Genomic DNA, 14399 nt, shown 5'->3' with positions numbered 1-14399 from the left:
ACACAGTGGTGTTTGATCCCCAAGCAACTTTCAATAAAGTTGGTTTACAATGATATGCTGGCTTATGACATCAAGTCATTTTGAGCCCGATAGGACATTCCTATCGGCAGGTAGAAGCTGCAATTAGTTTTTGGCAAAGTTACATTAAAATGTATTTTCCAAAGAGAGTGGCAAACACTGGGACCAAAAAAGGCTGGATTGGTTATAATGAATTTAAAGATACTTTTAAAACAGTTCATTTCTTTATTTTATATATAAAACTACTATTTAGTGTGTAGTGTTTACTATTTAGTTTTTCTGCAATAAAGAGATGCTACTGTAACCAATCTTTCAGTATGACTCTTTGGGCTTAAATTATAAGAGGTAAATGTATAAAATTACAAAAACATCAGTTGTAGCTCAGATGGTCCAGAAAGTTGGTAATTCACAGAATATTTCCTTTTTTGTGGACCCTTTGTAAAAATAAAATAAAATAATACATTCTATAGTCAATAGTGAGAACAACAACGAACTTTTCTGTTATGTAATTGTTTACCTGTTATTTAACTAATTTGCTGTAGTTGGAATAGCCATGGGGAAGATCTTTATCAGTAAGAAAAGCTGCGAAACATCTTAATTTATATTTATAAGTCCAAAAATTCATGTCTTTTGTCACATTTTCCAAATGCACCCAGTGGGTCTTTGTCTGGCTAATCCTGCACCTTATGTTTGACACCCCTGACGTGCACTGTTTAAAATAGGGAAACATAAAACGGCAAGAGTTACAACTGTGGATAGGAGAAAACAATAGAACACATGCTATGCTATAAGTAATAGGAAGAAATAACTCAATTTATTGAAAAGCTCAAAAAGATACAATTAAAAAGTTATCAGTAAGAGTTTTATCACGCCATATTTAAGCATTAATTTCAGCATTAGTTAATTTGACTGAGGGGCTGCTTTGTAACGTTGTAATTCACCTCCCGATCAGCGTGTGGCGGTAAAGCACCAACAAGTTGTTTGCCAAGCGCCAATAAACCTCAAAGAAGAAGAAGACCCCAAAGTTATTACCGGAAGTGAGTTTTTTTTTCTGTCTCACGCTGTTAAGGAAACCTACAGACACATTAGCAATTTCCTCCTTGACTCTAAAGGTAAACAGTTGTATACTACCTACAAACAACATGTATCATTTATAAGCAAGTAGCCGTGTAGTGTGTCTTTTTGTTTTAGTAGTTTGTGCCCGATATATACGAGCTCACAGCGGCTACCTGGCAGTCGTGTAAGCTAGTTTAGCTGCTTCTGGCGGCTTGTGCTAGCTAACGCAAAGTGAAAGCTAATGGGGACAGGGCACGGTAGAAAAGAAAGCAGCTAGAAAAAGTTACTCCTTAATGTTTGGAGGATAGAAATGTATATGAATTTCCAGGCTAAAGTTCAGGTTTCACCAAACCAATCGTGCGGAGCCTGTCTTAAAACCAAAACTTAAAAACAAGTCCATCAGGAAACGTTACTGCACTGCGAAGGAGCACAGCTAGCAGGAGTAACTATAGGTTTATTTCGCTCGTGGTTCAGCTGCTGCCACTTTGTTTGTGTCCCCATACAGCCGAGGCTTTATTAGGCTAGGGAAGAGAAACTTTATTACGTTTAATGTTCTATGACTCATTTGCGCTGACGGTTAAGTGTTGTTCAATAAATAAGTCTACTTGCTGTTATTATTTCCATCCCTCTGAGCTAACCATGGCAGGTTTTTCTCCTTGTAACAGGTAACGAGAGATGAAAAAACAAGATACCGAAGAGTCCACCACTCAGGCTGCGGAGAATGCTCCACCCACAGCAGCAGCAGCAGGGACAGAGTCACCTGCAGCTGCAAAGGACAGCTTGGAAAGCAACAGCCCCAAAGAGTCTGAACCACAGACACCACAGACGGATACACCTCCACAGGGCGAGGAGGGGGCGGGGGGAGGTAAACTGTGAATTCATGTCAATCCCAGCTGTACTAGATTATATAGTAGGCTAAAACCTTCCTATCATCAGTCTTTGTGACTCAAGTTTATCATCTTGTTTCCCAGTTGTGCATGCGTATGTCTACCAAGCAACCAAGATGTAGGAGTAGAGCTTTTTTCTCTATTTCATTGATTAACCTGCCAACCCGAAGGGTGCATGTACCTGTTTATTTCCTGTGAAAGGAGGAGGCAGGAGGACACACTTTTTTTTTCAGTTGTCCGGTATAGTTTATAAATTCCTGCGCTAAAATCTTTCTCTTTTTGCAAATTACTCATCTGCTGTCTACCTAATTGGCCTGGCAGTTGGCTGTGATGGTTCTTATTCTGATTTGAAGCAAGGAAGCTTGCTAATAGCAACATGTGATCCAGTGCTTTAGTTAGTGTGTCCTTCCCACTACAAGCTGTGGGGGGGTTGCACTCTACAGCCTGCTGTAGACTTCTGTGGGGAAACTTTGTAGAGCCCAAGATGCAACCTATGTAAGTGCATTTATGCTGGTGCTGATGCATCATTTGTTAATTAACATAGGGCCTTGTCCCAGTGTTTCACATGCAGTGCCTCCTGGGTCCTCGCTTGTTGCTGTGGTCAATTTTTTTTTTTTTTCAGGGAAGTTTTCCCTCTTCTTTGTACATTCCTTCATGTCCATTCCAATAGTTTCAGCAGTCTTATATTGTCCTTATATTGATGCTAGGATAATTATTTTTTATACTGAGAGAAAGTTATCCCCTCACTGATAAATTAAAATACTGCTGCGAAAAACAACAGTCTCCTCAAGGTACTTTATATTGTAAAGTAGGGCTGGGCCATATTATACCGTTCACGGTAATACCGGTATAATGTTAGGCAACGATAGGAAAATGAAATATCGCGATAGACTGAGTAAAGCGCGCATGCGCAGTGCCTTTGTTTTCATACGCACATGGCCGATTGTTGAGTGAAACAGATGAACCAGAATTGGTTTGTAAAAATGGTGCAACTTCAGTGATGTGGAACTGGTTTGGTGTTTGTCCGTCAGATACACGACAAAGCACATTTTTTTGCAGAACATGCAAGCGGCCGTCGTTATTGTCGTATTTGTCGGACTAAGATGCTCTGCTGGGTCCTAAACTCTGAAATCTTCAGGTCAAACGAACACTGCAGCATCACTGAGAGTTAAAAACTGTCTCAATTCTTTCATCTTTAATAAAACGATCAGCATTGCTGCTTTACCAGGTGTAACTATGTAGTTTAACTTCCAGGCATCCATGAAAACAATATTTATTACATTTAACGGAGTTAGAAGTTAGCAGGAAGCTAGCGGAAGTTAGCTCGCTAGTTTCGCTAGTTACCTAAGCATGATATTGCATGTTCTGACTGAGAGATTTCTGAAAAAATTCAAACGTACAGCTCTGCTGTCACGTCCAACATAAATGAAGACAGGAAACTAAACAGCAGTGACGTTTGTAGGGTTACTGAAGTTGGGCTAGCTGGTATTTAATGATGTGCTACCTGATCGCTAGCGACACAGCTATGTTAGCATAACATAAACAGTGAAGCTGGAGGACGAACACTAACACTTTTCCACTTATAAAAGTTAACGTTAAGGTTCCTGATAGTTAGAGACAAATGCAATCGCATGGCAGGATGCTGTAAACGGACCAAACTTCAGTCAGGAGAACAACTGAGATAATCCATCCACAATACAAGGTTAGTCATTAATATACTGCAACAACATGGGAATAGAGCAGCTGCCAGAGAATTCAACATTAATGAATCAATGGTACAGAAGTGGAGGAAGCAAGAAGAATGAGTTTAATAAAGTTTGATTTATCTGACTGCTTTGTTTCGCTTAATGTGCCTTATAATCCCGTGCACCTTATGGTCCGAAAAATACGTACTGCACACTGCAGTTTAATGTTGCAAAGCACCTCTTTTTAACTTCAGTGGATATTATACATGGTTATGCTCAGGATATGTCAGCCCATTTCTACTGGAAATGCCTTTTGGTTAAACTTTAAGCAAGGAATTTGCATTTGCACTGTTACATTTTTATAAAGCTTTAATGTACATAAAAAACAGCTTCTTGTTTAAGTGAAAATAAATGGAAGGTTGCCTTTTTGCGCTAGTAATGTTGTGGAGTTGTATTTTGTCTCGCATCAATTATATCGTCAGTTATATCGTTATCGCAAATTTTCAAATATATATCGTGATAAATATTTTTGGCCATATCGCCCTGCTCTATTGTAAAGTACCCTACAATAGACCCTCTGCAGACAAACAGCATTCAGCATTTAACAGCAGTATGATAAAGTATACAATCAAAAAGCTCAGTGCCTCTTTCATTTTCTGCATCTCAGTTGTCAAACTCCAGCTATGAAGTGTCTGCATCAGTTTCAGTGCCATGCAAGCATCATAAGCAGTGTTAGCAGAATTTACTAATAGCAGGTTCCAGCTCCATATTATAATGCTGGCACCATGTTTGACTCTACACTGCTTAGAATAGTTTGCTCTCTGTTGTTGTTTCATTTTTCTTATTCTTAAGCCTTTAATTTGCTAAGTGAGATCCAGCACGGCCAAAGTGACAGTTAGGAAGTAGAAATGCTGACCATGTGATCATCTGTGGTGATGATAACGCCAGTCACAGGCCTTCAGATGTGCATCATGGTTGAGGACGGTGCCTAAAAGCATCTCAAAATCACAAATCAATTAAAGATTCTCATTTATTTTCAAGATATTGTAAATAAAACTTCTAAACTGTTGCTGAGCTGATAATCTGGGTGGGTTTGTTTTTTGTTTTTTTGTTTTTTTTTAAGGAGTATCATTTCCAACACGGTCTTGTAGGGAGTGAGCTTCATATTTCTCTCGCTGTAACTGTTTAATTCTACATTGTATTATTTATTTGTTTTTTTTAATTATTATGAACTGAAAACCCAAAATGCAACATATTTGACTTTAGAAGAAGAAAAGCAGCTAGAGTAATTTTTTTTCCCTCCATTCTGTATAATTGCAGAGGCTCCGTTGTCTCAGTGTGACATGGCAGAGGAGCTGAGCCGGCAGCTGGAGGACATCCTTAGCACCTACTGTCGGGAAAGCATTTCAGACGATGCCAGCGACTTAGCTAACGGCCAGTCACACAGCCCAGAGCTCAATGGCCTGACCAATGAGAGGGAAGATGACAAGCCAGAGGAAAGCAAAGTCAACGGTGGTGACAGCGGTGTGGGAAAGCAGCAGAAGAAAACTCACGAGAAGAAAAAAGTGAAGGGTCTAGGTAAGAGGGGGAAGTGTGTTCAGTGTTTTGGCCAGATTTATAGGAATAAGTGGGAGAAATTAGTGTGAGCGTGCTGCACAAGTGGAAAGATTGTGAGTAATCTACTAAAAATGCAAATTTATGACTGCACACAAAACCATTTTGTTTCGGTAATCACCAGCACAGTCCAGAAATGCAAATCAGGCGATATAAAACGAGTAGATTTTGTGTATCTTTTCAATAACGGCATAGCATTTCAGGTCAAAGAGAAGCAGACTCAACATGATCTGAAATACGGGCCCTTGATCAGAAATCAGTGAGGACTGTGTTGGATGTTACAGGCTGAGGCAGCTGTTCTCTGAGAGCGCTAATGGAGTGCAGCAGTATTCATCCAGAGAAGGGCTGCTGTTGTCTGCTCGACAAACCTGAAGTTTGTATATGGCAGCTCATCTGTGATATGTTTAGAAGGACACAAAACATTAGATACCATATTGTTAATGTCTTGTTGGACTTAATGTAATGTTTGTGTAAACTTGTGCATGACTCTTGTTTGTTTTTCCTGCATTTGTGTCTGCAGGTGTTTATTAAAGATAAAAGAAAATAATGTGACTCTCAGACAGCTGCGAGTAGCAGAATCTCGAGTTGCACTTAGTAGTACCTGAACGACATAACGTGGGAGTCAGACATTCTTGTTTGTCACGTTTGCGTCAGGTCTGTCTGAGTCACATTAAAAGATTAATTTTTAAAGATGCTTCAGTGTGTTAAGTGAAAGATTCTATATCTAAGGAAAGTTAGAAAAATAAGTGGATTTGTGGCACAGAGCTCTGTGTGTGTTCACTGCTGAGCTTGTGCTCTCTGCGGTTTTTTGAAATGTGACTAAAACCATGAAACACCGCAAACTGCTCGGCTCACTGTAAAAGTGCTGCCTGTAATACATCTGTGGCCTTTTATTCCCATCTACTCTTTTAAAATAGCAGTGCTGCAGACTAGGGCTGGGCGATATGGCCTAAAATTCATATCGCGATATAATTTGAAGCACGTGCGGTAACGATATATATCACGATATATTCTTTTCTTCTGTATAACGCATTTTCCACACTATAAGGCACACTTAAAATCTTTTAATTTTCTCAAAAATCGAGAGTGTGCCTTATGTATGAATTCTGGTTGTGCTTACTGACCTCAAACCGATTTCTGCGTGCAGAAATCTGTTAAAAAATGTTTTAGTACAACTTTGGTAAGCCGCACTTGATGGATTGTCAGAGCATTACGGCTGCCGTAGTGAAAAGCTTCGCGGAGTAATCTGGGTCCAAAACTCCGTCCACTTCAGGTCCCAAAGTCAAACGAACACTAAGAGTTAAAAACGGTTTAAATTCTTTCATCTTTAATTAAATCATCAGCGTTGCTGCTTTATCGGGTGTAACAATTAAGTTTTACATCCATGCATCCATGAAAACAGAATTTATTAAATTTAACGGAGTTAGAAGTTAACAGGAAGTTAGCTCACTAGTTTACACCTAAACATTTCATACCATGTTCTGACTGAGAGATTTTTGAAACTAATTAAAACGTACAGCTCTGCTACCACTTCCAACATAAATGAAGACAGAAAACTAAACAGCAGTGGCGTTTGCAGGGTTACTGAAGTTGGACTATCTGGTATATAATGTTGTGCTACGTGATTGCTAGCGACACAGCTATGTTAGCATAACATTAGCACAGTGAAACTGGAGGATGAACACCAACTTTTTTTTCCACTCGATAAAAGTTAACGTGAGGGATTCTGGTGGTTAGGGACGAATGCAATCGCATAGCAGGATGCTATATACGGGCCAAACTTCAGTCAGGAGAACAACTGAGATTATTCATCCACAATACGAGGTTAGTTATTAACATACTGCAACAACATGGGAACAGAACAGCTGCGAGAGAATTCAACATTAATGAATCAATGTTATGGAAGTGGAGGAAGCGCAGTTTTTGGCTTTCCCCATATTTCAAAAGTGCTTCATCTCTTTGCTATGACTGTCGCCCGGCATAATTTGCAGATGATAATGGTTTTAGCCACTGCGATGCTTTCGACCAAAACAGTCGCAGCTTGATGACATCATCAACATGCGCTATCGCGATAGAGCGATATAGTCAAAATCTCTATCGTTGGCCAAATTTATATCGTTTCTATCGTATATCGTTTATCGCCCACCTCTACTGCAGACCAAACGTATGCAGGATTTGCTGCTGCTTCTTCATTCATGCATGTGTGCACATGTGCATTCCGCCTCACTACTGCTACCTCTACAAATAAGTATCTTACACTGCCTTCTGTAAATTGGCCTATCTCTTGAAAATGTCCATCCAAAATCCATCAGTTTGTAGTAGTTTAAAAAGCTGCTAACATTTGTGTGAGGTGGGCGAGGTTCCATCCTGATGTTTTTATTTGCCTTTGTTGTGAGCAGGGAAGGAGATCACACTTCTCATGCAGACTCTAAACACACTGAGCACCCCCGAGGAGAAGCTCGCAGGCCTCTGTAAGAAGTATGCTGAACTGGTGAGTAGTTCTTCTGAAGTTTGTAGCTTTGGCTGTAAACGTCTTTGTTATTATGTTAACGATCACAAATACTTAAAAACATATTAACAGCAACATTTTAACTGCTGTAAAATTTCCAGTCTGCCTCTAAGGACAAAAAAAACAACCCAAGCATCATATTGTTTGCGTGCACTATTCTTACATTTGAAAGTGTGTAAGGCAAGTTTGTCCTGTCGAGTCTTATAGGAAAGCAAGGCAGCATCCTGCATAAAAAGATATAAATGTTAGTTTGGCGGTGTCACACCTGAAAGAGTGTGTGTGTGTTTTACAGTTGGAAGAGCACCGAAACACCCAGAAGCAGATGAGGGCACTGCAGAAGAAGCAGAACCAGCTGGTCCAGGAGAAAGACAACCTGAGGAACGAACACAGCAAGGCCATCCTGGCTCGCAGCAAGCTGGAGAGTCTGTGCAGGGAACTGCAGAGACACAACCGCACACTCAAGGTACAAAAACAGACCCTGTCCTCTATCTGTTACATGTATACACAACGCACATGCACAGACTCCTTAACTTTAGTCTTATTTTACTGATGAAGCGAAAACAGTTTGGAGGGTAAAGCTGACGATCACATAAAAAAAGCACTCGTTGTCATTATCATCATCGTGTCTCCGCAGGACGAAGGAATGCAAAGAACCCGGCTGGAGGAGGAGAAAAGGAAGGAGGTGACTTCTCATTTCCAGGTGACGCTGAACGACATCCAGGCTCAGATGCAGCAGCATGACGAGAGGAACGCCAGCCTTCGACAGGAGAACGCAGAGCTCGCCGAGAAGCTGAAGAAACTGTATGAACAGTACAAACTCCGCGAAGAAGTGAGTAGGCAGTGTTTTCCTTCACCCGCTTGGTTAAAGCGCCACCAGTGAGTCCTCAGTTATTTGAAACTCTCGCCTGTCTGACCTTGTAATCCCAAAAGCACATAGAGAAAGTGGTGAAGCACAAAGACCTGCAGCAGCAGCTGGTGGATGCAAAACTGCACCAGGCCCAGGAGCTGCTCAAGGAGTCTGAGGACCGCCACGAAAGAGAGAAAGACTTTGTAATTATCCTTTTCTTTTTAAAATAAATACACACAGTCCAAGCACAAGACTGAATCTACACATGCAACAATCAATCTCTAACGGCTTTGTTTTCTCCCTCCACAGCTGTTAAAAGAAGCAGTAGAATCCCAGAGGATGTGTGAGCTCATGAAGCAGCAGGAAGTTCACCTCAAGCAGCAGGTTTCCCATCAGCCTTTCAGATTTTCCAGCTGAACTCGGGAATGACTTTAACATTTAAATAATGTTGTTGTTGTTTTCCCTCACTAGTTATCACTGTACACGGAGAAGTTTGAAGAGTTTCAGACCACCTTGTCCAAGAGCAATGAGGTCTTCACCACTTTCAAGCAGGAGATGGAGAAGGTGAGGCGACTCCACTAACTTGAAGGTGTAAGAATGAAACGTCTCCGTGGTTATTGGCTGCGGTGACAGTCTTGTTCGCTTTGTGCTTACAGATGACTAAAAAGATCAAAAAGCTCGAGAAGGAGACGGCCATGTATCGCTCCAGGTGGGAGAGCAGCAACAAGGCCTTGCTGGAGATGGCCGAGGAGGTAAAGCTGGTTTGTGCTTATTGTGTCCACGTCTGCTGTTAAAAAGCTGTGAACCAGTGTTTGAATAGTGTAGCTATTTAAAAATCTGTATATCTTTTCAGCTGTCTTAGAGAACAGCCCCACCTGCAGCTAGTATACAAGTGGACAACATCCTTGCTTTTATTTTGAAGGGTCAGTCGCTGCTAACTGTCTAGCAAGATGAAGGGCAATCCCCAAATTAACCTGCAGCTAGTTTATTTTAGGATGCCACATAAATAGTGGAGTATGTGCCACTATTTTGAGCTGCAGAGCAGAACAAGGATTATTGGCCCTTCTATGCTCAACCTGTTTACCTTTGTGAACAGAGGCGTGTGCTAAAAGTGATGCTACAATAGCTGAGCTGAGCTTTGTTGTCGATTCACCTCCTTTATTTGTATTCTAGTGGGTTTTTTTATACTTTATGATAAGACTGCAGTGAAATTGGCATGAAGCTGCAGTATAAATGGTTACAGGCTGCGATGACATCACATTTGCTTCACAGACTATCACATTTGTAACCTAACCTTAAAATTTCAACCCACGGTTCTAGACAGTAGAATCTTACGTAGACAGTTTATTATGGCTGCAGTGTTTATTTTCATTTATGATTCTATTAATTTTTTTTAAGCAAGTGTGGGTGTAGGAAGTGGATGCATCAAATCTCCAGTCAAACCAAAAGTTTGGTGACTTTGTACATGAACAGTAGAATAACCTGCAAGTCTTGTTTTGCAGCAAGGTTACGACATCACAGTTTCATAGGTGGCTCAGTCCAGAGTCCTAACGATGTCACCGCCTTTGGGTCTCTCTTAGGGTGTTAAACAGATCCATGCTTACTCGTTTTATGGATACAAGAAGCCAAAAACCTCACTAATGGGAATCTTTTCTGTGACAACATGACAATGTTTCAGCTTCCTTACAGCTGAAGTGGAATCTTCTGTTTTTCAATGCACAGATGGCTAAAAAGCTGACAGCACAGTTGCTGTAATTTTGTGTGTGTGTGTGTGTGTGTGTTTATTCACAGAAAGCCGTTCGGGATCGTGAGTTTGAGGCACTTCAGGGAAAAGTCCAGCGGCTGGAGAAGCTCCGGCGGGCGCTCAAAGTCGAACGGAATGAGCTGAACAAGAAGGTCCAGAGCCTCAGCGGCGGCACAGAAGGAGCCCCCACCTCCAACCCAGGGACTGACTCCCCCTCTCCACCACCTACAGACTCTCTGCTGGAGCCTGGCACCTGCCCTGCCCCTGACACCACCACCGCCTCCACCTCTTCTTGCTCCCACTCCTGCCCCTGTGAGCCACAGCTGGACACAGACACCCTGCTGGAAGAGGCAAACACTCAGCCTGTCCAGGCACAGGAATGAAGCAGCACTGCTCACACGTTCTTCAAACCACCCACAGATAAGCCACCAGCCTGCAAGCCACTACTCCTCTGCTGGATGGAGCCCATGTTAAACACTGGGACGGAAGCAAACTGCAAAGTCACACCTTTATGTACGAGGCCAGAATACCAGATCAGCGTTTGACAGAAGGATTTAGTTGTAATCTCCCAGAATCTTCTGCAAAACAGTCTGCTGGTGTAATTACATGCACACTATCACACAGTTACTGTGAATGTATAATGCAATTTTCTGCAATAATTTGGTTTTCATGGTTTTTATTAGCATCTATTGAGTGTGATCATCTACAGGAAGCAACTAATCAGCCACGCAAGTTAATACTATTACAATACTTTCAGAAATAACTATAGTGAAAGGATAGTGATCATATTTACAAGTTATTATCTACATATTAATGTCAACATGTGTAAAAATGATCAAAGAACAGAAACCAAGGATGACATAAAGGACCACCATAACAACATAAACTATGCCATGTAGTCATATTAACACATCTAAATTTGTATATACAAATTATCAAAGCATTTTTAGCAAATTAAAAGTATATATAAAGCTCGTATGAATAAATTTACATTAACTACATCACTTTGTTCATTCTATTTCCTAAGATCCAGAGCCAGTGTTTATTATTCTGACTCTTCATTTCTAACTCTCGAGTTTGTTCCCCTTGTTTTGAGGTTTGCCATATTCTTCCTTTCTGTTTCTGAACTCACACATGTACTCCTGTACTCAATACTCTGAGTAAATTTATTTCCTGCTTTAAATCACACCATGAGAGTTGCAGAAACATCTCTTTTAAAAGCATTATCCATATTTAACATATTGATTATAATAACGTATTTGAAATAACCTCCAGGGCCTTAATATTGCTCTTAGACTGTATGTAAACGGCCACAGTGGCATCACCCTTTGGTTTCTAAGTCACATTTAAAAGCCTCAAATTTAGTGTTTTTGCCACGACTGTGTTGGATTTTCAAAGTCAGAAATGACTTTTCATCTTTGTACAAGCAGGTGGAAATATTAAATTAACAGCTAATGCTAATTAGCTTGGTTAGCGAGACGCATTCATAAATTGTAGGGGTGCGAAGCAAAGGCACACATGCCTGCAACAGAATAAAATAGTAGAATTTCAAGCTAGATTACAAACTAATTTCATTTAATAAAATCTTCCAGAAGGTCCCAGCAGCACAGACATGGTGGAGCTGTCCAGCTCAGTGACTTGAATTAGCTGACCTAGCAAACAGCAATTAACTACTCTAGCATCGGTCAGGTCAGGCATTGATTCACATGGATAACAGGTTATCATGGTGGTGTTATGAAGGGATTTGTTTTCCCGGGCTGGAAACGTTTTTATTAAAGTTTAAGGCTTTGGGGATCGACTTTTGAAGCAGGCCTCAAGTGGCCACTGGAGGAATTGCAGTTTCTGGCACTTTGTGTGTTCACATTTTTCAGGCCCAGAGGTTTTTGTCGCATCATCTTCAGATCTCATCATGTTTTTTTGACAATTAATAAATATTATTTTATTAGCTGACAACCCCAAAATATATGTCCGTATTAACATCATTACTAGTGTGCATGTAATTCCACCGACCACCTCTGTGTTGTGGTGTTTTCCTACCCCTCCGGTCCAATCGGCCCGGCAACAACAGCAACACTGCTGTGTAAGGTGAAGCCAACCTGCTTTATGGTGTAAAGAGTCAGAGGCTGCGTGTGTGTGTCCAGTTAGTCTGCTTCAGTTTGCCCGCTGATTGTCAGTGTTTATCCTAAAGCTCACATTATGTGTTTCTTTCAAGTGAAGTCTTAACAGCAGCATCAGGCACAATATTTTTAGCAGGTTCAATTCATGAAAACAGAAAATCATTTTTAGGCCTGTCCTGAAATTTGAGTCCCACTTATTAAAGCGTCGTACTGATGTTTAAAATGACAATTTTATGGCACTTAAGCATGTTATTTTTGAAAATTAAGGCAGCACCTTACTGATGTGACATCAGATAAATATCAGCCGCTGATCGACCAATCATTTTACTTGTCAATATTCCAATATCTTGCATTCCTGAACTTTTGGTCCGTCTGCATTGTTGGAAGATGAATCTGTCATTGAAATGTGGAAATCTGGCAGAGCACGCTATACTCGCCATTAAGTTAGAGCATTGCTAAAGAGTTTTAGTTTTATGACTTCAGTTTCTTTTTGCTAATTTTGTTCGGGTTTGTCACTCTGCAGTAATGACCTCCTTTAAACTCCATGGTTGTCTGGTGTGTGTATGGTGAGTGTGTGTGATAGAAGTACTTTCAGTTTTTCCCAGTTGAATGTTCAAAGACCTCTATGCAACGCTCGTGTCTTGGTTTTATTCTATGGCAGTCTGATCTGACAAGCACTCAGCTGAGAATGTATTTTTATTATATCCACTGTCCTGCATGGATGTGCTGTACCACACATGACATCTCACAGAGGAACACACACACATATAGATTTGTTTTTCCTTTTGGCCCACACTTGAGCTACACCGGATTGTTTCGATGTTGAGTGTAATGTTGTGAATCTCTTGAAAGATGCACCGACTGAGCCGATGTGAATACAGATGGAAAAGTTAGACCGCCTCTTAATGGACCATTGAACACGTGTCTTCTGACATTCTTGTGTACTACATAATATGTAGCACTGGGAACAGAGTGACGACTCATTTTCATCTGATATCGCAATGACAAACCTAATCTCTTCCATTGTCCCGTAGGACAGATTCATTCCTGTCCCACAGTGGACCGGGAGGTTCACTCACCATAAGAAGGAACCAAAGATCTTTCTGTTTTTGTTGTTTTTTGGTCTTTTGCAGTACTTTTCTCTGGCTCTGTATATTTTGTTTCTTGTTAAATAAAAGAACTGACTTAGCTTTGACCTTCTAGACTCAAGCTTTTATCTGATGCTTCTATAAATATTTGGTCAGTGATGCTTGTGTTTTGAGTATGTGTGTAATTTTGCCTCAGTTACAGCACCACGGTGGATTTTAAGTCGAGGTGTTTTTCCAAAAATGCCGCATTAACTGTTCAGGAATTCCAGACATTTTTCGACACTGTGCTGAATTTTCAGAGTGTCAGAAGTTCCTGGACTTTCAGACCTTTAAGATCAGGGATGTCAAAGATGTTTTACGTCATTGACCATGTATGGCCCAATTTGAGCTTTAAGGGGCCAGCCCAGTAAAGCTCCCCATACTATAAGCGGGAAAAGAAGTTGAATTAAATGTTTAATCCCAGAGTTATCTAATTATAAGGAAATGATGTGCAATTTAAATAGTACATCTCAGGTCTTGCATGATAGACAAATGTTACTGTAGTAAAGTAATCTGTCAACAAAACCACACCTACACTTTTTTGCTAAGTCCCTGATAGGTTTATTTATTTATTTATTTATGTATTATTTTTCACCTAATGATCATTTTCCCCGCCTGCATCTACAAATTATTGGACTTGGTATTGAATTATTATTCAAGATTCTTTATTTGTCACGTGCATGGTTATACAGGTATAACACGCAGTGAAATGTGACCTGATACATATATATGATACTGGTTTTATGTGTTTTTATATTCAACAAAGGCAAAGGGAAAATTATACATGTGGAAATA

At 40.5% G+C, this 14399-nt stretch overlaps 1 protein-coding gene across 1 annotated transcript; it reads left to right on the top strand.

The window, feature by feature from the left end:
- Nucleotides 1-1041: 1041 nt before the first annotated feature.
- Nucleotides 1042-13672, top strand: txlna (taxilin alpha). Its single transcript, XM_084919646.1, has 11 exons — nt 1042-1130; nt 1740-1939; nt 4967-5224; nt 7660-7751; nt 8062-8232; nt 8404-8598; nt 8700-8819; nt 8926-9000; nt 9088-9180; nt 9273-9368; nt 10408-13672. The coding sequence occupies exons 2-11, from the start codon at nt 1750-1752 to the stop codon at nt 10741-10743; spliced, it is 1626 nt and encodes a 541-aa protein (XP_084775772.1). The 5' UTR covers nt 1042-1130; nt 1740-1749; the 3' UTR covers nt 10744-13672.
- Nucleotides 13673-14399: the final 727 nt, after the last annotated feature.

The sequence above is a fragment of the Perissodus microlepis genome, chromosome 22 (genome assembly GCF_051167445.1).
Source record: "Perissodus microlepis isolate ML-2025 ecotype Zambia chromosome 22, ASM5116744v1, whole genome shotgun sequence".
Taxonomy (NCBI): Eukaryota; Metazoa; Chordata; class Actinopteri; order Cichliformes; family Cichlidae; genus Perissodus; species Perissodus microlepis.
This window is presented reverse-complemented; position numbering and strand designations above follow the sequence as displayed.